The 27,331-nt window shown below is 29.4% G+C and overlaps 1 protein-coding gene across 1 annotated transcript in view; it reads right to left on the minus strand.

The window, feature by feature from the left end:
* Positions 1 to 27,331, minus strand: part of LOC107442811 (lachesin) — a 251,356-nt gene that overhangs the window by 69,775 nt on the left and 154,250 nt on the right. The window contains exon 2 of the mRNA XM_016056467.4: positions 6,726 to 6,841. Within this exon, the coding sequence (XP_015911953.3) occupies positions 6,726 to 6,841 (116 nt within the window). The remainder of the gene's footprint in view (positions 1 to 6,725; positions 6,842 to 27,331) is intronic.

Here is a 27,331-nt window from a genome sequence, read left to right on the forward strand (position 1 = left end):
TTTTTGTTTTTTTGAAAAACTTTTTAAGAATTTCAATATAAATGATCAATTTAGTATAAATGATCAAACTGCAAAGATAATGGACGCTCTTCGAAATTCACCTCTATTCATTATTTTCAGATTAATTTCAAATATCAACCATTTTATTTCAAATATATATTAGTACAATTATAATTGGTAGGGTTTTGTGTTTAGCAGAGCGTGAGTTCGATCCTCGCCGGCTGAAGACTCCCCATTTCCTAAATGGGGACTGGTGCACGTTATATCTGTCGGGCTACAAAGTCCTCCATGTTCTTACAGCATAGCTTACCTCAGGGGTTGAACTGGAGATTAATCGTTCTCTGGTTCAAGTCAAAATCACGATCTGTGAACGAATGAATGGATGCAATGAGTGGGTCAGCCGTAGAAATGGGTTGTGACGTGCGTGTGGTTGAAATCATATTCTTGACTACAAATAGCGCCACTGAAAAAACAAGAAAAGCACCCACTGCCTTAAATACGTTTGGTTTCGTTAATCTGGCTTGCTGGTTTGGCAAGTGGTATTAGAAACAACAACATAATTATAAATGACCATTAAATAATAATCATTATTCCTGCATTGGTTGTCTGGAAAAGTAGTTTTGGTATCCAACGATCTTTATTGATATCTTGCTGCATCATGCGCGCATTCTCAAAATTTCCTCCAGAATTAAGAATTTAGTCCGGATGTAACTATAAATTTTGCACAGACATCAATATATTAACAAATGTTCTTTCTGTCATACCTATACATTTTTGCCTCCGAAATGACTCTTATGTATTTGTTTATCCTCATTGTACTGCCATATACATATTTATTTTAAAAATCTCACTTCTTCAATAGCTTAGATAAACAAGCAAGTTTTAGTTAAATTTCGAATTCTAGAATACTAAATGACATTATATAAACTTTTTTTCCGACTTATATACATGAATTCCTGACATAAAGATTCTGACATATATTTCTGACGTAAAGATACAACTATTTAATTTGCCCTAGGAATATAGAATTCGATTATAAGTGTTTATTATTGCGCAATAGCTGTTCTTATACGTCTTTCTTTCGACAGACTAGGTAAGCGCATGTACAACAAAGTATGACGTTAAAATAGTTTAAATAGTATAAAAAAATTAAAATTAAATTTAGAAAAGATAGAAATGTTTTCGAAATTATTAGGTTATTCGTGAAAAATAATGGTCTCCGACTCTTGCTTGCTTCATTCAACAACCCTCGTGATTGATTTTCATTCAACACTCTTTCTTCTTAAAAAATCAATATTTTTCAAAAGAAAAGAGAGTTTTATTCAATAATTCATATCGAATTGATGTATTATTTGTAACGACATTTTGCTAATTCATTAATCGTAATGAAATGAAGAATTACTAAACTTGAAAAATTAACAACTCTAGTTGAAAAGGAAAAAAAACTTAATACAAAATGTATGACACAATATGCAACAATAAATAAAAAGTAGTTTTACTCTTTATCATTGTGTGTAACGATAACCTTATCTGATTACACTGTTAGAAATTGCTTGGAAAAAATGGTTAAATAACAATTTATCTAATTACTATTTTACCATATTCATTCGAATCAATTAAAAGATCATAAATAAAATGATATTCAAACTTTTAATTGTGAGAGAAACTGCTTATTTTCTGATTTCTCCAAATACCGTAAAATAAACCGAATTTTATCGCACCAATTAAGTCCACCTAATGAAACAACTTAGTTTTTGACAGTTGGGTGCATATTGTAGCCGAGAGGGCTAATCTATCTTTCTTATGACCGACAGAATGGGGGTCCCAGCGCTGAGCCCGATATTTTCTCTAATCCCTTCAACACGTGAAGAGTCTCCATTGTCCTGCACACTTCAATGACCATTACCAACCGAAAACCCTTCACCTAATGTTCAATTAAATTTCTTTTTTAACAGTTTCGAAACCATGCTTGTTGTAAATGATTAAAAGTCGCTTAGTTCTAACTTTTTTTCATGGTCTTATAACTATATTAGTTGTAAACAGTTTCATAACCATCAAATTAAAAATGATCTTTAAGGAAAACTTAACGGTTAATTGGATGAATAGACTGTTGCTGGTTATTTTATCGTAATTTCAGAGTGAAAATTCTGTTAGTGGATAACAGTTCAAATCTCATGAATTCGATTCATATATTTTTAAAAATTTCTAAGTAAATGTTTCGATTTATATTTGGTAACATCTAAGATCTCTTTCCCTCTCTTTTTTTTCTTTTTTGAGATCAGCTTAAGCACGTAAAGCTCTAAAAGGGATTAATGAATATTTCTACAGTAATGGTTATCTAATTATTATCTAAAATACACTTAAAAACTTAGAAACACATTGGAAAACATTTAAAGTTAAGTATTAGTTAGAGGTATTATTAAAATTTAAAATTCGAGTTATTTCTGGAGTTAAAAATTAAGAGTTTCTAAAAGGAATGTAATTTTAAGAACAAAAGTGCCTCTTTCAGTGCTTTAAATTTCAACTTTGTATTTGCATTCCTATGGCCAGCATAGCGACCCGCATGGTATTTTCTGCTCCTAGTTTAGCGTTTCTTTGACAAACTATCAGAACTGAGTTCTTTTTTTCTCCATCATACTTGCCTTTCTCTTCATGTGCATTCTTTACACCCTTTTGCAATGCCAAGACTTTTGAATTTTGGACAACAAAACAAACTATTACCTAAAGTTGAATATCTAAAACAGCCATGGGGTCAGTTACGATTTTTTAATAAAGTAATGTATAGTTTCTTAGAATTATTACATCTATGTATTTTGCACATTTCTGGGAATTGAACTAGATAACAGTACAGAAAGAAATCATAGAAACATCTGATTGCCTACTTAAAAATTCTATTGGTATTTATCAAAAAGGAAATCCTATACAATTTGAAAATAAGGATTTTTATTTATATGTTTATACTTTTAAATACGCAAGCACTTTCATCTTTTCAATTAAAATATAATAACTCATGTATCATTTACAGTCATTTATATAATTTTTTTTAAACTGATAGTTGTCAAAATTATTATTTTAAATAATGCTTAAGAAAAACTAACGCATATGCTCTCATTTTCAACATCAAGCATTCATTTCATAAAAAAAAAAATTTTTTTTGAGACAAATTTTTTTGGTGAATAGTACTTGGTAAAATTACCGTAATGCTAGGTAATGACATCTTAGGTAAAATTGAACATAATTCTGAATAATAAAACCAAAATATGCGGTATATAAACCATTTATTTGATAATTTTTCCCTTTAAACCGTAATGGTTTACGAGAAATTCTAATTTTCAAATCAGTATCAACAATTATAATTACAACATTATAAGTAAAAATACCAAACTGAAAACCAAATTTAGCCAAATAAAATTTTATGCATAGTCTCACAATAAAAGTACTAAAATTTACATTTATCAAATTTTATTGCATATCATAAAACCAGTTTTATTGCTCATTTTCTTAGATCATTAAAATCATTGCAAAACCCATTATCGAGACTTTGGTGCCACATAGAGCTAGAAATATAGTATATTTTACCATATTTTAGTAGTTTTGATCCCAATTTTCTTTTCAGTGAATGAAACATCCCGCATGACTCTAGTTTCCGTACGATTATACTTTAAGGTATATTAGTAAACATAGAGAATTTTGATTAATAATAATTTTTTTTTAAGTAACATTAAATGCATTTTATCAAATAAGGATTTAATATGTTTGCTTACTGAATAGGCTCTGAAATATTGAACTTGACTAATTAAATTGTCAGTTTGTAGTTTAGTTCAACGTTTTTCATATTCTTCAAAAGATATTTAGAACATATTTTGAAGTACTAAAAACATATTTAACTTAAATCAAATATTTTGTTATAAAAAGTGCGTTTTAGAAATTTCATTAATTTGTCAGAAATTCCTTGTCGCAGCAAAATATCCAATTAGTTCTACAGAAAACACTTTACCTTCTTTGAAGATATTCCTTCAAATAGGCGTAACTAACTTCAACTTGATTTCAAGATAAATATCTTTCCCTGGTAAAAACTCTTGCTATCAGTATATCTTTCGCAATTTTACGCTCGTGTGATTAATATGACCTACATAATCATTACCCGTAATTATTTTGCGAAGTTTAAATAATGCGTGTTATGGATGTTCCTTAATAACATATATGCATCTTTTTGATATAAAGAAATGGAAATAGAAAACTGAAGTACACTTTCTTAATTGGAAACATTTTTTTTAAACTTTACCATGCACACGTTTATAACTATTGTAAGATAACTATTAAAACTTCAAAATGAATATAAAATTTTTGAAAATTACATTTCACAAATACTTAAAATAAATAAGTTGTAATATACTGTTGTTACTATTTTGCACGTAAATTATGAGTAAAAAGTATTTCGCATTAAATATTTATTATTTTATTTTTTAAGAATTATAAGTAGTAAAAATAGAGTGTCAATAATTTAAATGTTAATAAAAAGTTTCGATACACCTTAACTTAAATGTTTTAAAGAAGAATATTACAGTCGCCTTCACAGTGCAAAAAAAGCCCCTTTAAATTTCAAAAACATCGAAATTAATTTAATAGGAATATACAATACTTAATTTTATGTATTATAAAAATTATTGTACCGTGTCAAAAAATAATAATACTTTTTTAAAAAATTAAATTTTTCTCGAGATTTTTTTTGGTTTAAAATATGCGTGCATTAAAAATATAGAGAGAAAGTTTATAATTTTTCTTTGTATTAATCACTTAATGGGACCATGAAGCAGAGACATCGGTACAATTACATCGGTATAATATCAGATTCTGGTTTACATAAGACACCGGTTGCTGATATTACACATAGATTTGTCAAATACGACGTTGTTTCGATCTCTGATGACAACAATACACATTAAATGTAAATATTTTGTGAAGATGAAAATATCAGTTGATAACTATGATTTTCAAATACTGTTATATCCTGATTGACACTCTATGACCCAAGTTTGATTTCCGGAAATGGGTTCTCAATTCAAATTCTTCTCCCGGTTCCCACTGACTACAATGTTGACGTAAAATATCATCTTCATTAGACGGATCTTGGGATGGAATTCACATGCCGTTTTCTTACCTGTAGAAAGTTTAATAGTTTTCCTCTTCCTGTAATGCAAATGATGGTTAGTTCCTTCCCAAATTCACCCCAATTATTGAACAAAAAGTTTATCTTCAGCAAGGACATATGTTGGCGAACTTTGCAACTTCTCTTGGAATTTGGGGAAAAACTATTTATGCAGGACTCATCACATGTCTTTTTATTTAGTTGCTTTTCAAATTATTGGTCTTTTTTGAAGTTTGAAAAAAAGTTCAATATCTCTTACATAAGTTTCAAACAATGCTTCTTAACTTCCACAATCACAAATAATGTTCACATGAAAAATGTATGTTCTGAGAAATTTCTCAATGGTGTTCTCTTTAATTGCACCGATAACTCCGAAAACCAGTCTTATCCACTTTTTTAAAAAAAGTTAGTTTCTTGACTTTTTTAAGTTTAGCTGACGTAGATACAAGAAATGAATGCCATTTTACTTGGAATAGTATATTTTGTGCTGTGAAATCTCAATTCAGTGCGAAAACATGTTGTGTCTTGGATCTGTTCTCAGAAAAAAAAAACCTCGAAATATACCGTTATACGGCAGTCGTTGTTGCTAATGATATTGCTCGAATAACTTAGCTGTTAGCAATTTAGTTTAGACTTGTTATGACACAATGAGTGATTCAGAGGGAAGTTCTTTAGATGATATAAGCAAGAAAATAACGAGAGATAAAAGTAACTATGAAATGTAAAGGAAGTGACCACAAATAATATGATACTTTCTTTCAAAAGCTGATGGCTGGAGCATTGTAACAAAAATGTGTTATCAAAATAATCCAATATAAAAGAACGAAAGGAGAAGCAAGTGTCTTAGGCGTCACCTTTTAGTGAATTTACCTATTAAAGCTCTACGCCAGGGCAAGTTGAAGTATCTCTTTTTAGTGGTGGTTTATAACATTTATTCTGTGCAAAGAAAAATACTCTAAAAGTCATACCACAAACAGTTAAAAAATCATATTTTCTAAAAGTTGGAGCAAACCAAAGAAAATTGCTCGTATTGAAAAAGATTTTACAGTATAAGTTTTTTTTTCTTTCCATAAAAAATATATAAGTGACCCAGCACTAGTTATAACCCAAAAACATTCTGAATCCACATACCCGTAAATATGTAGTCTTCTCCCACATATATCTACATACCCCTAAATATGTAGTCTACATCCACATATATCTATATATCCATAAATATGCTGTCTAAGACTTAAATAAAGTCTTTATTTGATTTCTAAATGTCAAATTATTAACATTTTCGATTGTTAAAAACAATGAATAACATTCGCTTGAAGGTTTTGTCAAAAACTGGTCACATCAAAATTCTATTTTTTTTAATTAAAAGAATTAAGTGACGTTATCGCGTAATTGCAATATAACATTTTGTAACCAGCCATATTTTAATATCAACAAGTTAAAAAAAATGCTCCGTATATCAAGCTGATATTTAAGAATTGAATTTTTTATCTCTCTGATTTTGTTGGGGATGACCGGTTTTTGAACACAATTGCATTGATTATTTAAGTTAAAAAATACAACACATAAGAATCCATACCTTGAAATTATCCAGGCTGTTGACAACACAAGGCAACACTACTTCCCTGCCAGCTGCCACAGTTATGTTGGGAATGGGTTCAGCAAATGAAGGTTGCAAATGATCTTGAGCAGACGCTACAAGAGAGATGTATCATAATTTATTTAAAACTACCTTTAGAAGAATGATGAATGCACAACTAGATTATTGAAAATAATTATTTAGATAACAGCAATTATTTAACAGAACTCGGTTTTTTTTCATATCATCATCAGGAAAATACAATATGCTATCAGTATTTTTTTATAAGTATTATGATTGATATTTTTCCTTCTTATGTTACAATTTCATAAATGATTTGCTTCTACAGTAAGATCCACTTATATCGCTTTAACGAGATTCCGGTTTACCAAGAAAAGCAGACCCTTTTTTTTTTTAATACAAAGATATAAATATATTGAGTTTCACTTTTAGTGAGTAATTTGTTACTCTCTTTTCTCAGATTTAACAAAGAAATAGTTTTAGAAGAATTAAACAACATCAGAATTAATGGAAAATATTTTTAAACTGAAAGAAAAATGGCACAGTATACAATTCGATGTTTAAAATTATTTATAATCTTTCTGCGCAAAATTAACTTTACTTAACATAGAGATAGTTGGCATTAAATGCTGATTTATAAGTCATAAGAAATTCGTAGAGAGGTTTTTTAACCAATAGAAAATACAGACATTTGAAGTATTATTTGCTTATCGATGAAAGTTAAATGAAACTGAATTTTGGAAGTGATCAACGATAGCTGTATAAATTTGTACTTCCCATTAAAGGTTATCTGGAAGTTATTCGCGTGTTTTCTTTCCAAGATTTCTTTTTCTTTTATATGCTTTACACACTTATTCTTCTTCACTCCAAATTAGAGCGTAGATCTCCACCACACTCTATTTGTGTCCTACCTATTTTGTCTTACATATTGTTTTACACTTACCTGAATTTCGGATTTAATGAGCACTTTACTGCTTCCTGGGCAATTTCTTAATTATGGTTCCTACTTCCCTGACGTGACCTTATATATAAACTGGGGGAAGAGGTCGAGTATAACAGAAAAAATAAGAACTGCATAACAATCCATAATCACATATGTCACCAGGAGCACCACCTATTTTGGACAAGTTGCTCGTGCGCATTTGAACAAAATCTTCTTAATGTCGCGTCTTTTAAAATCTGTTGTGAAAATCGTATTGAAATAGACCTCTAAATATCTGCTTTATCGCATTTTACTGATTCGGTGACCAACGTCACGAAATCATTGTTTATTCCAAATAACTTTAAAAATAAAATACATTGAACTTCCTTTGGAGTAATAATATTCTTAAGGAATACATTTAGTCTTAATAACAACTGTAACAATTATATAGACACATTTTAAATATATAGGCATATATTCTATTAAATTTATGTCTATATTATATAGACATATATTCTATTAAATGTACAATATCATTCTAAATAAATACATTTTTAGTTTCATTTTGCTAGAAATTTTGCTTGCAGTTTTGTTACTATTGCTAGAAATATTTAAGTTACACAAATAAAGAAAATTTTATTAAAAAATCTGCAATAAAATACGAAAAGTATTTGGCGATTGAGAAAAGACCAATATTTTTTTATTGTTTTTTAAAATATGTTAGTGGTAGTGGAAACCACATATCTGCAAACGTATTGAAAAATCATAAACATATACCATTTTGTGTTTCTATTTATTCTAAAAATCAGGAAATTAATAAACCACATGTACACAAATTTATTAAAAAATTATTTACCTATACCATTTCAAATATCTGTATATTTTTAAAAGCTTGATTTGATTAAACCACATATCTACAAATTTATTTAAGTATTATATACCTCTTTCCATTTGCGTTTCTATTTATTTTGAAAATCATGAAAGTACTAAACCACATACCGATAAATGCAATACAGAATCATTTTTCTATGACATTTTGCTGTTCTATTTTTTTTCAATAAGCAGAAATAAATGAAACCTCATATATACAAATTAATTGAAAAATCGTATATTTATACCATTTTAAGTTTATATTCATTTTGAAAATCAAGAATAAATAAGGCCATCAATTCAAACATTTATTGAAAATGTATAACCTTACATCATTTTGTGTTTCGATTGAATAGCTTTGAAATTCTGAAAATAACATATCTATTACTTTACTGAAAAATCACAAATACCATTTTGCGTTTCTATTTATTTTGAAGAGCATGAATTGATATAACCACATATCTATAATTGAATTGAAAAATCATATAACTATACAATTTCCCAATTCTATTTATTTTAAAAACGAAATTTCAATTAAAAATTAAATAACCATTAATTTTATTCTGCAATAATATAGGTTTCGCTTATTGCGTCAAAACATTGATATTATCTGATAGAGCAAAAATAAATCCTTGGAACAAAAAAAAGGTAATGAAGAAAAAAGTGGCGGGAAAAATCCATAGGCTGTAGCTGTTTACTATGATGATGATAAATGATCCTATAGATTGACCGCTTTCTCTCATTTGATCGATCTCAATTTTTATTCTTGCTTACTCGCAGCTTCGCCAAATATTGACAGTCTTTCTAATTTTTCCAACGGTGTCACCAAAGGTTCTTCTTTTATCCGAGAATTTTTCAAATAATAACCGAGAGAAATTACTCACGCCGTTGCAAATTTCCTTCGATTACTGAGAGATTAAAAGTAAATGAAACGCAGCGTTAATTAATCTCAGAATTCGAATTGATATTCTGAGGGGAATTTATTTCCACAAGGAAAGAAAGTTAAATATTTACTAGAAAGTTGTTATATCTGTGTGAGTTTTAAAAATAAAAAAACAGTTTTGATAAATTGCTTGAACGCAGTTTAAATCCTTTCATCTCTCTGAAATGTGATTTAATGCAAATATGCTGTTTAATTTGTCAATCAATATAAATGAAAGACAAATGATCATAGAGAAAACATAATGCAACGGATTTACTTCTTATGTCATTTCTCAGCAAGCCAAAGCTAAATAAATAATTTTACAAGAACATTAAATATACACTTTTAAATATTTATGTAATTATTTGCAGTCGAAGTTTAAATATTTCGTATTTGTTAGACATTATTGATTACAATATTAACCATTTTCTGGTACATTGTATAAAATTCTTATTCAGGTTATGGTAAAAGATACCGGAGCTCACGGCGCCGGTTTTCTTTTCTTTGTAAAATCAATTTTAAAGAACAAAAAAATTTAAAAAACCGTAATTTTTACAGTTATACTTATAGTAAAATCACTTAATCATTCTAGTTAATTATTATTACTGTAAAAATTGCGTGTAATATTTTACGGTATAAATGGATTTTACGGTAAAATGGATTTTAAGAATGATGCCGGTAATTTATGCCGTAGTTTGACCCTTAATTTCTTACAGTGCTCTGACACTCAAATTAATGGTTTTTTGTTATTTTCGTTGATAAAAAAAACCTTCATATTTAACCATTAATAATAAACATGTTCATTAAAATATTAAATTTAACATGACGGTGGCAATATTTCTTCATATTGCTATCATTAAAATGTTTTATTGTCTTTATGTGTATAAGAAAAACAACATTTTACAGATTATACAGAAAAGCTACGATTGTATCGTATAGTGAGTAAATTTCTGTTTGGATACAGCCCCCAGGAACTATCCAATGAAACTGCAGGCCACAGGGCTAGATCAAACTAAATCCCTTAACTGCTATGGACCGGACCATGGCTATATCAACGAGGCAATATATTTTTTCCCTGCTTAGTTTAAGGCAAACCCGTGAACTTAACGATACGGAAAGGAAAGATGGTTATGGTTAGGAGATACAACGTTGGGAAGTGTCACCCCATATGCTTTACATTACATTTAGGGGGATGTCAAGCTCACCATATGTATCTTCTTTCTCTGGCCGTTGAGTATTATTTGTACGAATTTATCACCAACGAAAAATTTAGTAAATACTTGTGGCCGGAGTTACATTTTATTATAGAGGTAGTTAGGTTTATGAATTTGTGAAGATAAATTTTTGTGTTATGAGTTGACTGTACTTTTTAAATTTATATTTTATCGTATTATAGATAGCATAAGCTTTTAATTACATTAAAAAAAAATATCAATTTCGCCTTATTTCTTGTCATTTTCATTGAATGTTAAAGATTTATATTCCGTTATAGAAATTGTGTAATTTTAACATTTACTTTTAAAAATTTTCTTTCCTCTTATTTATCTCATTGGAAAATACAAGCGAGTTTCAAAATAGAACAAAAACTCAAATTAGCTTTATTTTCAACTTTTTTGATACGTTGTTCGAAATATCTGTTGAACATTCTTTAGTTCTTATGTAATGCTAACAAATTAATTTAAAATTATTATTTAAAGTATTATAATTTAGAATTTGATTTCTCAGGAACTATTAGACCGCTTTCGCACAAATGTTGTACTTTGCCATTTAAAATTACATTCCTTGAAATGAGGCAAAAGAATTTAAACCTTACAATTCAAGATTTTTTTGACCGTTGTAAATTAAAATAATAAAAATAATAAATATTTACTAAACGTTTTTTTAGCGGAATTATCTGCTAATAAACGATATTTATAATTGAGTGTATAAAATTATTTGATTCACTTAAAAAATTCTCGAGATAGGTATAGCGAAATAAGCGAAAAGTAAAATTAACATTAAGGGTTCCAAGCTTTGGAGCTGATGACCAAACTATTCAGACCATATTTCCTAGATTGCGGGTACCCTCTATAATTTGGAGGTCCGAAATACGAATTCAAGGCATGTTTATTCAGATAAAGTACGGTTTCTTGTCTGATTTCGTAATTTGAAAATATCATCTACACTTATGAATTAGCATATTTGAGGTCTCGAAAACCTACCCTAAATATATCATGCCGAATCCCAGTCGATACGAATCCCGCATCCGGCTTGCACCGACAACAGTGCTGACGTGAAATATCCTCAGTGGTGGATGGATCATGGGTTAGAGTCTCCTTGCCGTCAGAGTAACCGTGGAAGGTTCTCGTGGTCTTCCTCTCCGTGGAACGCAAATGCGGGTTAGCTCCATCAAAAAGTCCTCCACGAAGGCAAAATTTCTCCCTATACTCGATCCAGGAGTTCCCTGGTCATCTGGTTTGGGTTCAAAATTACAAGGTTACGGAGCTGAACATTGATAGTCGTAAACCCATAAAATTCTGTCGGTTGTTCAACGACGGTTATAAAATAAAATAAAATATAAAATATATCATGCTAATTTTCGAAATTTAAAAGCTCTGAAACTAATTTAAAAATTTACATAAGTTCACTATTTAAAATCTCTAATCATTAGAGTTCGTGGTTGCAAAAAATTACATTTTTTTTATGGATTATTTTTCGCTGTGCATGAAAATATTCGAAAAAAAACTCAAAGTAATCTACTTAATCAGTCCAAAATAATTTCGAAATTTAAGCAAAGTGAGAAGTATTGCACTTCTTGAATCAAAAATGTCTGTGGCTGTAAAAAAAGTGAATGTCTTGCTAATAAACATCTCTCAGCGGAATTACGTAGCACGATGAAAAAAGTCTTTATATTTGTTATAAAATAATTCAAAAACTTATTACCGCACCAAACACTTTTCAAAATCAGAATACACTTTAACATTTATCTAGAAATATGACAAAAAATCATATTATTTCATTAATAGTTTTTAAGTTAGAGCAATGGGAAGTGCACTCGGCAGAAATTTCATTAAAAAGTATAAATAAAAAGAAACTGTTATTTTTACAGAGTGGTTTACAAACTAATGACACAACTTTTGAGTTTAACTAAAAAAGTAATAGAAAAAGTTGTTATGATTACTATTGTCTAGACATTTTTACTAAACAAAAAGATATAGCTGAAATGCCTTCTAACTCACAAACTAGCAACAGTTAAACAAACAAAAAAACATTTTTCATTTTCTACTAATATTTTGTTAAAGATAAATTATCCTTAATTTAAAGCTTTGAGAAAAACCTCTTTATTTAGAGCATAGGGTATGTTTTATAGGGTATATATAAGGGCATATGGTATGTTTTTTTTCCTTTTATTAATTGAATTCTTGTTTTCGAGATTTCATCTGATTTTAGCTTACTAAGAAATAAAATCCACCAGAAGTCATCAAATTTACCAGAAAATGGTAAAAGCTACTGTGTTTTTTGGACATCAAGAAACTCGGCAATTATCATCAAAGGGCTTTGCTAATGATTTCGACATAATTAACAATGAAATTTGGTAAATATTAAATTTGGTAATTCTATCATGATGCCTGCATGGCATAAAAACAATTTATTTAGTTAAATTTTCATTCCAGTTTCGTATTCTTCATATTATTCTTTATCTTTTTAAGCAAAATATGTGTGGTATCTAAGTCATCCTTTTTTAACTTTTCCGTTCATATGATAAGAGTATACCAGACATTCTGTTTTTAAAAATTAAAGTTCTTTGTGACACACTATTAATAATTTAAAAAAAAGTGAAAAATATATTTAACCAGGCAAATGGTTTGTATGACACGCTCCAAGGTATAATGATAAAATTAAAACATTTTACCTCATTTACTAAATTTTATCACATTCAAAAAATCATATTTTACTGTTGATTTTACCAAAATCATTACCAGAGCACTTTTTTCTTCAAATTTTAGCTCGTCACCACCCAAATTATCACAAATTGAGTTTAAAAAAACTGTAGCACGTCTACCATAAAGAAAAAGAGAAAATAATAAAATATTTAATTTCGTCCAGGTGCTACTTTAAAAATAAAAATAAGACATAAAACTATTCATCAAATCCCACCTACTCTCCCTTCATATTATTCGAAAATTTTCCTTCAGCAAAGTGAATCAGAGCACATTAAAGATTTATACTTTAAGCATATTAAATGTAATCCAATCCAATTTTTATACTTTCTTTTCGAAATCCACGTCGGACAGGTAAGACAGATACAACTGAGTAATGGAGTTATCACAATCTTGGAGTTACATGTGTGTGCGTATGGTGCTAACACAACTTAGTGTCTCACTCAATCTCTAGTCATGCATCAACCCTACAATCCCCAGATGACAGCTTTCATAGAGTTGACCTGACTTCCGAGTTACAGCTAATTTGTCAAAAACAGAAAGCTTTGGGTGCTTACCGGCTTTGGTTGCTGCTGGATGATCAATCTATCTTGGCTGCACGCAGCGACAATTTTTTTTCTGTTTTGTTCGCAGTCGGCGAGTTTACCTTTACGTACGATTAATTGAGGCAGCTTAGAATAAAGGGCAAATTAAATGTATTTTAATGCTTGCTATAACTCATTAGATGTTTACATAATTTAAATGTTAGTAGGAATATATCTCGTAATTATATGTCTCAAATCGAAACTCCCTATTTTAGTGGAGACAGTTGCTAGCGATGCGTTGCTACAAAAATGATAAAATGGGGAAAAAAATAAAAATAAATTCTTCGTAAATTAAATTTCACGAAAAAGATTATATACAAATAAAAAAATAATTATATATATTTTCATATATATCGTAACTTTACTTTTCACGCAATTTCAGATCGCTAGCTTAAATTACGAATGTTGTATTTTGAAAGAAAATTGATACAATTCCTGAATCTATTAATCTGAAATCCTGAAAATTCCTGATTAAATTACAGTAACAAGTACAGACCACTGTTGCTTTTTTACCGGAATATGTTACGGATAAATTTGATATACCGTAATTTTTGCAGTAATAATTACTGTAAAATTACTGAATACCTCCTATAAAATAAATGTTACTCTAAAAATACTGTCATAAAATTTTACAGTAAAAATAGATTTTACTGATCATGTACCTAAAGTGCAAGTACTTTATACCGTAATTTGACACCAACTTTCTTTATAGTATAGTTTTTATTAACTTTTCTACAGTGCATCATAACAGTGGAATCATAGTATTCTATCCAGCGCATTTCTCTCATTTATATTAATTTGAGTTTACATCTAAACTTATTCAATATCAAAACTTAAAGACTGTAGTAACTGATTTTTACGTAAATGCTTAGAAACATAAACCTATTTCTTAAGCACTGGAAGCATAAATAATGTTGTACTATTTAATTAATACACAATTTAATAAGTATAAGTATGCTTATCGGATTTATTTACTTCCTAACCATGTGATTGTAAAAATTTTGATTCATCTTAAGTTTAATTGCACTTGAATCTTTGTTTAAAGATTTCCTCCCTAGATAGACCAATCATTTAGTGATAATAAAATCAAATAATTGAAATTTATATCTCAAAACAAATATTTTCAATAACGTCAAATCAGATTTACCATTTTTAAATCATACTAATCAAAAATAAATACGACCACGCACAATGATAATTAACGTGATACATTGAAGTTTTATCTGTTGAAAGTTTTTCAAAAATTCAATTTTAAAAGACAGAAAATACATGGTTGCAAAAATTAGGGCTTTAAATATAACTGTTGTTAAGGTAGTATTAATTTGATCAGTATTGCTTATAAAGTATTAAAATAGTAAATCTGTAAAATTATAGCCTAAACTTGTACTTCGAATTTTCTTATCGCATTAAATGGTCAGTTCATGCTTAAATATCATGTGTTGAAATTCTTATTGCTTCAAAAGATAAAACAACGATATATTTAGTCAACTCTATAAAGCAGTCAACAATGATTGATGATACAGAGACGCTTCTGTGAAGTTTAACTAGATATAGTTGACGAGGTCCTGTGTAATGTTTTCAGAAGTTTATCGCGTCCACAGTTTGACGTCGAATTTGGCAGCTATATTTACATGTTTAAAATATATTTTTGAACACGAAATATTTCAGGTATTTAATTAAATCTCAAAAGTTTTCGTAAACATGTTATATTCTGCTGAAGTAAATGATCTGTTCTAAAATGTTTGATTACAAAATGTATGGACATGTTAATTTCTAGTAACTATAGTTTGTAGATAACGAGGATAAAAGACTAATATATTTTAGTTCTAAATCATTTTTCTTTGAAGAAATAGTCATATTTTACTCCTTCATGTTGATATCTTAAACATCCTTATAATTTATTTTATGTATCAATAATATTATAAATCGTTATATTATGTACTTTCCTCTTAGGCATGTTATTCGACAAACATCTTACCAAATGCATAAATATTTACAATAATCACCATCATTATAAATATTGATTTGTTTTCTCTCGAAACTGTAAGCAAAGAAAATGGATTAACCCACTTTTTCAATTACAATTGATTGAAAATAATGGCATTTCTTTAACGCGACAAACAGTACAAGGATATGTTTAGAAGAAAAAAAAGAAGATAAAAAACTTAAATTATGATAGAATTAGCTCCAAAAAAATATTTCGTAAAATAACATGTGCCCCATACACACAGTTAAAATATGATTCAAGTTTGCTTAAACTGCCACGTTTGCTTATTAACAGTAATGAAGATAGATGCATAGGTAGATAATGTTTTTTTTCTCTTTTTTCATAGCTGCAAGTAAAAATGATCCGAAAGAAACAGTTTTTAAATCTTTTCCGTTTTCATAAAATCATTATGTACAGTCCGAAAATATTAAAAAAAAATGGACAGCCCTTAATAACTTTTGATCTAATGATCGAATCTTCACGTTCTAGGACTAAATTCTGTTGATTCGAGGGGGTGACATCTGCCCCGATAGTTCGGTCAAGAGAGCGGACAGTTGTTTGTACCCCTTAATGTTAATCTTACTTCATACGTATTTCATCGTATCTCGAGAAATTTTCAAACGAATTAAGAAATTTTTGCACTCAATTTTAAAATTCGTTTATCCTGAAATAATGTCATGGAGAACATATCTTGTAGTATATATTTATTATTTTAATTAATAATAGTCGAAAAATTTTGAATTATAAGGTATAAAATTTTTCACAACATTTTGAATACTGCAGTTTCAAATGGCGAAATACAAAACATGAACTAAATCGGTCAAATAGTTTCTGAGAAAGTGAATTTTGAAAAAAGCTTTATCTTTAAAATTCAATTTTTCAGGAAGTATTTGTCCGATTTTGCTAAAATTTAGTATTTTGCCATGTAAAATTGTATAACTTACAATCAATTTTTTTTCGACTATAGTAAAATAAAGTAATAAAAAATGGAAAATACTAAAAGTTGCTCTCCAATGGAATTGTATTTGGCTAAATGAATTTCATAATTGCATGCAAAAAAAAATAATAATTAGCTTAACAATTTTTCGAGATATGGGGAAATACGCAAAAGTAAAATTAACATTAAGGGGTCCAAGATTTTTACCGTTCTCCTAACCAAACTATAGGGAACATATTTCCCAGATTGCGGCTACCCCCCTGTATTTTGGGGATCAGAAATTCAACCCGTCGAAATAATTTTATGTTTATGCAGACAAACTTTATTTTTGTAACTAATTTTTCAACTTAAATTGTTGTATGCACTTATTTATTATCACATTTGAAGTCACCCCTTTGAGCCTTTAAGATCTAATCCTGGAAAGCGAAGATCCTATCATTAGATCAAATGTTATTCAGGTTGGTCAGTTTTTTATTTTGAGAACTGTGAAACTAATGAATATTTTTTTTTTCTTCACGGACTACAAGTCATAAATGTAGTTTATTATTTTTATACCAAAAATACTAATAAGTGCGAAAATAATTCCTTTATTTCCAATTATAAAATATATGTTATAATGCTGTAAAACAAACTTAAAATTTTCGAGCTCCATTATGAAAAAGAAATAATTGTATTTAACTGTTAAAAGCAACCGGACGTTAAATCTTAAATGTTAAAGCATGTCATATTTTTTATTGTAATATATTTAAAAAATGCTGCTTATAGTTTTGACATCAGCAACCAGTGAGTTAGTACAGTTTCCCATTTTTGATTAAATTTCATAATATACCCTATACATATTTAAACACTATTGAATATAGTACCCTCTTTGATTACCTCGACCCATTTCTCCCTAGAGAAAGAAAAGTTAATACTTATGACAAGCTCTTCCTCCAATCAAGACAGACGTCAGCTCTCACATCCCCAGACACAGAGGGGGCTTAAAAACTAGATCATATTCCTACTACCAACGCTTATTTGAGAAAACAGAAGAACAGCAGCTGATAGAGTCAACAGCCATAACACAGGGTATCGCCTTGGGGTGTATTACAAGTCAGTCCTCCCCTTCCTTTCATTAAACAACCAATAGCAACACAGAAGTCAATATTGACATGCAAGACATAGGCCTCGTTACAAAGGCCGTGGAACCAATTTTCTGCCTTATCGGCTCCTCAGAGGCCTCTAGAAAGACAACACAGGTTGCAAACAAACCATGCTCATGCCATGCTTTACTTGCGGAGAAAATTGAAGAAGGAAAAAGATGATGATTCTTGGAGGTTAATAATGTCCACTAATTCTGCATCAGGAAGGGATTCTTATTTTCCAGATTTTTACTTAGCTATGATAATTAATGAAGCTTTCTATAACTTAGAAAATATAAATTTTTAAAAAAAAAAACTGCTTCGAAATGCAGATATTTTTTTTTTAAATTTCAATATTAAAACACAGGGTGATAATTTTTTTTTTTATAAAACTAGTACTTGCATCACCAGATACTATTTGAGTTGTGGTGTGAAGAACATAACTCGTGAGTGTTTTTTAAAGAATTGCCTCAACAAAGATTATTATAATTGATGTAAGAAATAAGCTGATAGATCTTGTACGGTAGGTATTTTAAATGATGACGAAAAATTGGCTATATATGTAAGAAGGTTAAATAAAAATAGTCAAGAAATCAAAATAGCTAAAAAGTGTTTTAAAATCAGTCTACATGTTCTCATTTAATTTGAATTACGAAATGTTTGAGATTATTACACAGAAGAGCTAATTTTTTGTTGCATTTATACAAATACTACATCTTGACTAATTCGGATCTGGGGATTTCAAATATGTTTAGATGCACACCCCGAAATAGTTCATAATCAGGAAACTAGTGGTGGTGACGTCATTTCCGGTCATGGGGTTTTATGCTATTTTAATCCTGATGATGTGTTCTAATTCCCCAAGAAGTTGTTCCAATGTGACCCTCTGTAATATATTAATATGACCCTCTGTAATATATAGCGTTCTTAAACTTGGGCATTTCGACAAAAAATGGACTAAAAATACAATTAAAAATATATTTAGCAAGGGGAGGAAACCGATTGCTGATTTATAATCAGCGATATAAAAATATCAAAGATCTGTTAAAAAAATGTCATACGAAAAATTTTTTCCCAATGTTATTAATCACCAAATGGTTTTATCACATTAAGTCACGCATGAATATAAAGTATTTTATTAAAAACATATAATGGGATATTTTTCATAAGTTATAATACAGAGTGATAAATAGTTTAATCAAAATATCACTCCAGGTAAACATGTTATTCAAGAGAACGGAATGCAACTATTATTTTGTAAAAAATATCATAAGATAAGTTCAAAAGAATATTGTTGGGATAAACAACATTATCCAGCTCTCATGGTTACAGCTACAACAATGATGCATGCACTGGTACGGTACATGTAACATGTACTTTTCTGGATGTACTCTGGAACATGTACTCCGGAATTTTTTGCAGTGTTAGGAATAAAACGCTAGGGATACGTGTGCAATAGAAAATAACTTTTGTTGTATCGTATTATTATATTTTTTGTATTAAGAAACAATTGATCACAAAAGTGATCATTTCGGTAGTACATCGCACTTTACATTTGGAGATGTATAAAATGTTTGCATTGCTTTTTTTAATATATTGTTCTACATATTTTGAATGATATGAACTAAAAAATGTGTTTTAAAAATAATAAGAAAATTTGTTTACGTTAAATAAAATATAATTAAAAAACTGTATTTTTTAATATATTAGAAGAAAAGCGTTAAGCTTATTAATTCTATTATGCTTGCCTTTCGAATAGAATTTCAGACGAAATGAAAAGCAATTTTGTAGAAATTCTATCATGCTTACCTTTTAAATGGAATTTCCCTAGGAATAAAAACTGTTTTTCTAATTTTATTCTTCGCCTTAATTAATACCTTCAAATTAAGGAATTTTTTTCTAAAGTTGTAATCAAAAAATTTCTTGGATTATTAAAAAAAATCTACCAATTATTAAACTTTTTTTTACACAGAAAGTTTTTTAACACATTTCTTTTCATTATCTATAAAAAAATATTCTTAACTCAAATTAGGAAGGATATTGTTGAATAATTTATTTTCTTGATGAATGCTTTGCATTTGAATAACATTCGAAAATTCCATTTCGTTTCAATTACATTTTATCAATTAGTACATTTTATTAAAGTTTTAATGAATCCTTATCTGAAAAAAAGAATATTGGTTCCAATATTAAAGTCCCGATTAAATTCGCGATACCAATAGATGAATCGAATTTAATTATTCGTATTTTTAAGTTCAAAAAACGATTTAATAAAACATAAATTTTCTTTTAATCTTTTTCTCGTAAGGTTTGAAACAAATTACACACGTTTGAAAGTAATTTTGAGTCAAGCCAACATCGCATGACCAATTACAAAAGAGGTAAGTATAAAAAAAGAAATGTTTCTTCTATTGAATTCTCTAAATTTAATTTAGGATCAAAGAACATAGAATCCTTTGAAGCAAAGAATATCTTAATTTTCAATGTACGAGTAATAACGTCCATTTTTCTTTCTATTTCAAAGTAGTGTGAACCAAAGGTTCAGATTATAAAATGCAATTAAACTGCCTCTTCTTCTATGACCACGCATGTATTAAAATTTGTGTTGGCTGTATTTAATTAGAATATTTTATTTTAGTTTAATTTAATTGCAGTTAAAAAATGTGAACCGCTTGAAATTGTATTCGTAGGAATAAGCCAGTATATGATCAGACACCATACATGTACGTTTTTTTAAACTTATTTTAGTTAAATATTGTAATATTTAAAATATATATTTAATAAACTTTAAAAAACTTAGATGTTTTGATGTTATTTACATAAATATTTTATACATTTGGAATGCTTCTACTTAAATATAGTTTTAAAGATCCGAATTAAATAATCTAATTTTTGACTTTTAGCAATTTTTATTTTGAAGTGGCACTAATTAGATTTCAGTCTTGTGGTTGCTGGACTGGACTACAGGGCCAGTGTTTGTGGGTTTGAATCTCACAGTAGACATTGATGTAGTATTTATGTAGCATTGATTAGCATTGATGTAGCATGATGTAGTATTTTATTTTATTTTATAACCGTCGTTGAACAGCCGACCCAATTTTTGGTTTACGACTACTAATGTTCAAATCTATTAATATTCACGACTACTAATGTTCCATAGCTTAATTGTTAGTGGTTTATAGTAGTTTATAATTGTTAGTGGTTACTGTACTGGACTACGGGGTCAGTGTTTGTGGTTCGAATCCCACAGTAGACATTGATGTAGCATTTATGTAGCATTGATTAGCATTGATGTAGCATGATGTAGCATTTAATTTTATTTTATAACCCTCGTTGATTAACCCTCGTTAACCTAATGTTCAAATCTATTAGTGTTCACGACTACTAATGTTCCATAACCTTGTAATTGTGAATCTATCCAGAAGACAAGGAAACTCTTGGATCAGTACCCCCAGAGGTTATGGGAACATGGAGGACTTTCAGACTCGACAGATTTAACGTGCATCAGTCACCATTTACTCCACGGGGAGTCTTCGGCTGGCGAGGATCGAGCCCACGACCTCTCGGACATGGATCCAGTTTTCTACCAGCCAGGCTATCCCGGCACTTTTCTGTGTGATTGTGTGAATGTAACCCACTGTATAAACGGGTTCGTGGTTATATGACTTGGGTGACTCTACTCCTCCGCTGTGGCTTAGCTACAGGAGTGGCTTAGCTACTGTGTAACGATAAGAATGTAGCAATTTTGGCATTTCTGAGGCCAATAGGAAATAGTCCCAAGTGACTTGCCATTAAAAAAATAGATTTCAAGAAATAAATTAATAAAAATGTAGTGTGGGCTTTACTTAGTTAAAACGCTATTTGTGCCATACACAGCTGAATAAAAGTAAAAAAATAATAATAAAAAGAAAACTAGTGTGTGCTTTACTTAGTAAAATCCCCACTAACGTTATACAAGGCTGATTAAGCAGGGGTAGCTCAGGGGATAGAGCATTCACAATCCAAGCGATGGCTTGTCTATACGAATTCTGCACCCGGCACCGACTATAGTGATGACGTAAAACCATTGTGAATAGTAAAAACATCGTGAATTGAAAAAATTGTGATTTACTTTGTTAAATCTCGTTTGCTTCACACACATCTGAATCAAAGTAATTTAATAAAGTTAAAATCTACTAATGTTTTTGTGGTACGCATATCTTCAATTATTTTCCGTTTCAGAACTTAACACACCTAGTGTGGTAAATCATACAAAAATGCCGCATTGAAAATAAAATTTAAGTATATTACTTCATCTGGTAGACATGTGCTTAGAATGATTTGCATCTCACTCAGTATATAACAGACTATTGTCATTGAAAAAAAATTAAAATTGAAATGTACCTCCGCATCTGATATTATTTTCTATTAACATCTGATATTATATTACTCGTCTCTATTCTCACTACTTTCTTTCTAACTCTATTTAACAGACTATAGTAGTATATAAAACGACAAGATTGAAGTGTACCATTCATAAAGGCAGGCATATCTTTATAATCAGTATTTGATAGACTAATATGATGAGAAATATATTAAAATTGGAATAAATTAATACTACTGCTAAGAATGTTCTCAGATTGTTTTTCCTTTGTGGCAATTCCAATATTTAGCAGACTAGTGTGGTATAAAGTAAACGGGGTAGTCATACTTTGAATCATTTTGTCAAAGTTAGTTTTTCAAGGGTACCGCTGTATAATATTTAAAATAGGTTTTTATTATATGTATCAGTAGATAACCTATTCATATATATGATCAATTTTTACTAAAGTAATATTTTTAGATTAAATTTTTTCTAAAGAAATTTTGGTAGAGAAAAGCAGAAATGAAGAAAAAAATTCGATTGATGTACACTGTAAAAAATTCTGGATCAAATAATGGTTTAAAGTGCCGGCACTTTGGGTGCATCATCCGTAAAATCCATTCCACCTACGTAACAATGTAAGTGCTTCTGTAAAAAAAAAATGGAAAAAAAAACATACAGAAAGTTATTAAATTTCTTTCCTCCACTAAATTATACTATTTTTAAATAGTAAAGACTATTACTGTTGTATTAGGATTCATAATTATTCGTTAATGACTTATTAGTACTCTGTAAAAAAATTTGGATCAATTTACAACAGTAAAAGTACCGGGGCAATTTACGGAACAGAACATTTTGAAATATCGTAATTTTAACAGTAATAATGAGCGTAAAATCCTTGAATAACTCTAATAAAATAAATATTACTGTAAAAATTAGGGCAGAATATTCTACTGTAAAGTGGATTTTACGGATGATGCACTCAAAGTAATGGTGCTAGCGTAATTTTGTCTGGAATTTGGTACGGTGTTTCAACGCTAAATTAATCTCTGTTTTCGATATAGAATTCAGATTCTGTAGTTTTCTATGAATAAGCTTTTCTCAATAGTAACAGTGTAAGAGGTACAATCATTAAAGGGATTATGGATAAATTTCTTTAAAAAACAATTCAAGAAATATTTTCCTGTAATAGAAATAATAAGTAGCTAAAAATACTTATAAAATCAATTTGACAAAAAATGTATTGAAAAATATTCAAATGTCATTCAAATGTTTTTCTAAACAAAGACGAAAAAAGGAAATGAATGTCATATGAATCTTTGAATTCATTGATTAAATTTGAAACTTTGGCAAACAAACAGAGTTCTACATCTATTTCTAAGTAAAATATAGATAGAAACATCTAGAAAGAAATTCCATCCGGGATGCCATGTTTGATGGATTTCTGGAAAATAAATGTTATGTAAATAACATTTGACCGGTAATCTGTAACGCTTGGGCAGAGGACACATGGACGCTTGACCCGTCCGCGCAAGCCGCCTTCTAAGATAGATGACATTCCATGGCTCTTGTATGCAGCTTTGCAGTTTAACTCGTCCTTTCCATTTCAGCTACTGAAATCGGGGAGCGTATACTTAATGCCTTATGCTCAGTTTTATGTTATGGCAGTTATTTCTATTTTCTAAAATGCATATGGAGTAGTGGTAGCGTACATTTATTGACATTCTGCCGTAGCACATACATGATTGTGTAACAGCATAATGAAAATTTCGAAGGGGGAAGGTGCACTTTGTTAAACAAATCGCTAAATGCAGGGAGCTCTTCAGTTCTTTAAATTTTTTTTCTTCTTTTGAGTAGGCCAACCAAAAAATGCTATTGTTATCTGCGCGAAAAATCAGCAAAAAAATGGTAGGCTTATGTTTTTATACAAACCGAAGTTTTCAAGGCTGTTTTTATAATCATACGCACAATTTAAGCTGTATGGAAAAAAAGTTAGCACCATGAACTAATGTACTTTCTGCACACATTTAAAAAGAAACTGAGAATTTTTTCTAATTTTCATTTACTTAAAAAAGAAATTCTTATTTGTTCATTATATTTTTGTTTCTTCTTATTTGCTCCATTCTAATTTGTTCATGGCATTTTTAAGAATCTATGAATTCTTTAGCAAACTGTAGAAAAAGGGAAAGAAGAAAACTCAATTCCTTTAGTCTTTATTGAAGTATAATCTACACCACCGTATCTATATTAATCAAATCTTTATTAATTAGTGAGCAACGTATCTTTATTAATCTGTAAACAGCCTTGAACTATTTCCAAGAAAAGTGGCTGATACATTCAGGCTTTGATATATTCAGACAGTGCGGCTTTCAGAACTCCTCCAGACATCAGTCTCGCGTAGTTGGCGGGTACCATGGTTACAAGGAAAAGTCATTTCGATTAGGGGTGTGGGGTGAATAATTTTGTCTTGAACTAGGCCAGGCACAGATCAGTGTGAGTAAACAAATCGACACCTTCATTCCTCCATTGTACCCCCATTAGAAATGTGCTCACTTATCACAAGTGCAGCAGACAGCCCCAGACTTTTAGTCAGGAGGAGCAAAGCCGAACAATACAACTATTTTGCATCTACCATTTTTATGCGAACTTCTTCAACATATGCTTTTCTTGTAGGTAACTCCAGAGTAGGTTTACTGGCATGTCTTATTCTTGAAGTATGATTCGAAATATCGCCAATAATTTGACTAGTAATCACTCATTATATAGTTCCCTTTCTTTATTTAGAATGCGTTCGTGAATTTATTTCAAAATGGATCCAAATGGCCAAAAAGCGGTTTCTTGAGATAAACACGGCTTTATATAGTGCAACTGCCATTAAAATTTAAAGTTCGTTAATTCAGAATTATTATTTGTTTTTACTTTTCTGCAACAATCAATCTAGAAACATCTAATACCATAAAGTCTATTATGAGATCCCTGATTCATTTTGAGTAACGCATAGTCTCTATTATATAGTCGATATTGAGGGCTCCAAAACGAAAAAAAGTTTGCATATCATTCAGAAACAAGAAGAATATAGAAAAACAGTGATTTCTCCCCCACAATTTTAGAAAACAATATTATTTACGGGGGAATACATTTAGGAAATGGTCTAAGATAATATAAGATGGCATACTAATTAGTAGATTTCATAATCACTTGCTAGCAGAATAGGCTTTACTCTAGGGCTAAAGCTACTTCTGTACGCTGCAGGAAAAATTGACTTTCTCACCACCTTAATTTTTTACTGATGTTGTCACTGTTGATTTTCACAAAATCATCTGCGACAAGTAGGTTAGAGGTGAAGTTCTCCCGAGAGAGGCACAAGTAATCTAAAGTTTGGTCGGCACATGTCTGGAAGACACAAATTGATGTTATTTCTTCATGTCACATTAGGATGGATGCAGAGATAAGGCTGTACTTTCAATTTTGATTAAAAAAATAAACTAAGTTCAGTTCTGATAATTTATTTTTATTCCATTCTCTCTTGTTTGAGACTCTTAAAATATTTTCATTCTGTGAAACTTAAAATTAATTAAAAGAAGAGTGTGAGATTAGAGGTTAGGTTATAATTTTAATATAGTCATTATTATACATAGTCATTAGTTATAATATGTAATTTATAAGCATTACATGCGTCGCAAAAAGCTCTGCAACATAACATTTCAAAAAAAATAAAAAATAACAGAGATTTCATTCTGATAGATTGAATTTTACTTTGACCTACAATTTTACTAACGACGTAATCAAGATCGCAGCATAAATTTTTAATCAAATAAGGGAGAGACAAAAATACAGTTATTTTGTAGGATTACACTTTATCTAGAGTTGTGATCAATTAGATATACCGTGCTTAAAACAACACGACAAAGATCATTTTAAAAGAAAGAATTGGCCAAGTTTACTGGATATTGCTGATGAATATGTCTACTTGTTTAACAATATCTACTTTCTTTATCAACATCGTGCATTTTTCCTTTCTGCTTCAGAATTATAAATCAAAATGCCCCAATTTGTATTTAAAGTTTCAAGACTTAATTACTATTAGGACGTTTCGTTATACAATCAACACTTGCAAAAAATTTAAAAATTAACTTAAAAAAACAGTTTTACGAATTTTTATTGGTAAATTTGGATGGATTTTATTGATTTTATTGGTTAATTCTGTAAATTTGTCATCAATTAATCTTAATTCAAAAACATTTTTGATACAGTTAATCAATGAGAAAAAGAAGCAGGAAATGATCTTTAACTCCAAAAATACAGAACAATACCTAAATTTAGTTTAATGCAACAATATCTGATTTCTTTGCATGAAATTGAAGAACACAACGATTCTGTATATTTCAAGCATGTGCTCTGAAAAATGAAACTTTTTGGACATCAGCTGCACAGTTTTATTCTTCAGTCTGTTTATATGGAAGACAATGCTTTTTATTTCACACGGTGAAAAAAAAGCTATACATTTTGTATTCGAATAAAAGCTAAGCCCGTAAGCTATATTTTCTTCCTTTGTCATTTTCCTCCTCGATTTCAATGTTCAAAATTCCATTTACTTCCTTAAAAGAAACAGAAAATTCAATTTTCGAGTCGAATTCACAGATGTGAATAAAAGAAGAAATTTTTCTGTAATGATATTACAAAAAAATATAAGTTAGACTGCGATTTAATATGCTAACAGTTTTGTTTAAAGTAGAAGAAATGATTTATTCGCTTGGAGTTCAGCGTTATATTAATAAGATTATTGCACAAAACTTTATTTTTAAATTAAATATTACATATTCGCGATAAGATTAGATTATGGTATTATTATGTGGATTAATTAATGTGCAAATACTTTTAGTAAAGTTTCATTTTCAAGTCAGAGGAAATAAAAATACTTAATAAATCTAAAAATCGGCTAAACTTTGTTTTAACATTGTCAAGCCTTAAAAACTGAGT

The sequence above is a fragment of the Parasteatoda tepidariorum genome, chromosome 8, assembly GCF_982258835.1.
Source record: "Parasteatoda tepidariorum strain Cologne lab strain chromosome 8, Ptep-v5.0, whole genome shotgun sequence".
Taxonomy (NCBI): Eukaryota; Metazoa; Arthropoda; class Arachnida; order Araneae; family Theridiidae; genus Parasteatoda; species Parasteatoda tepidariorum.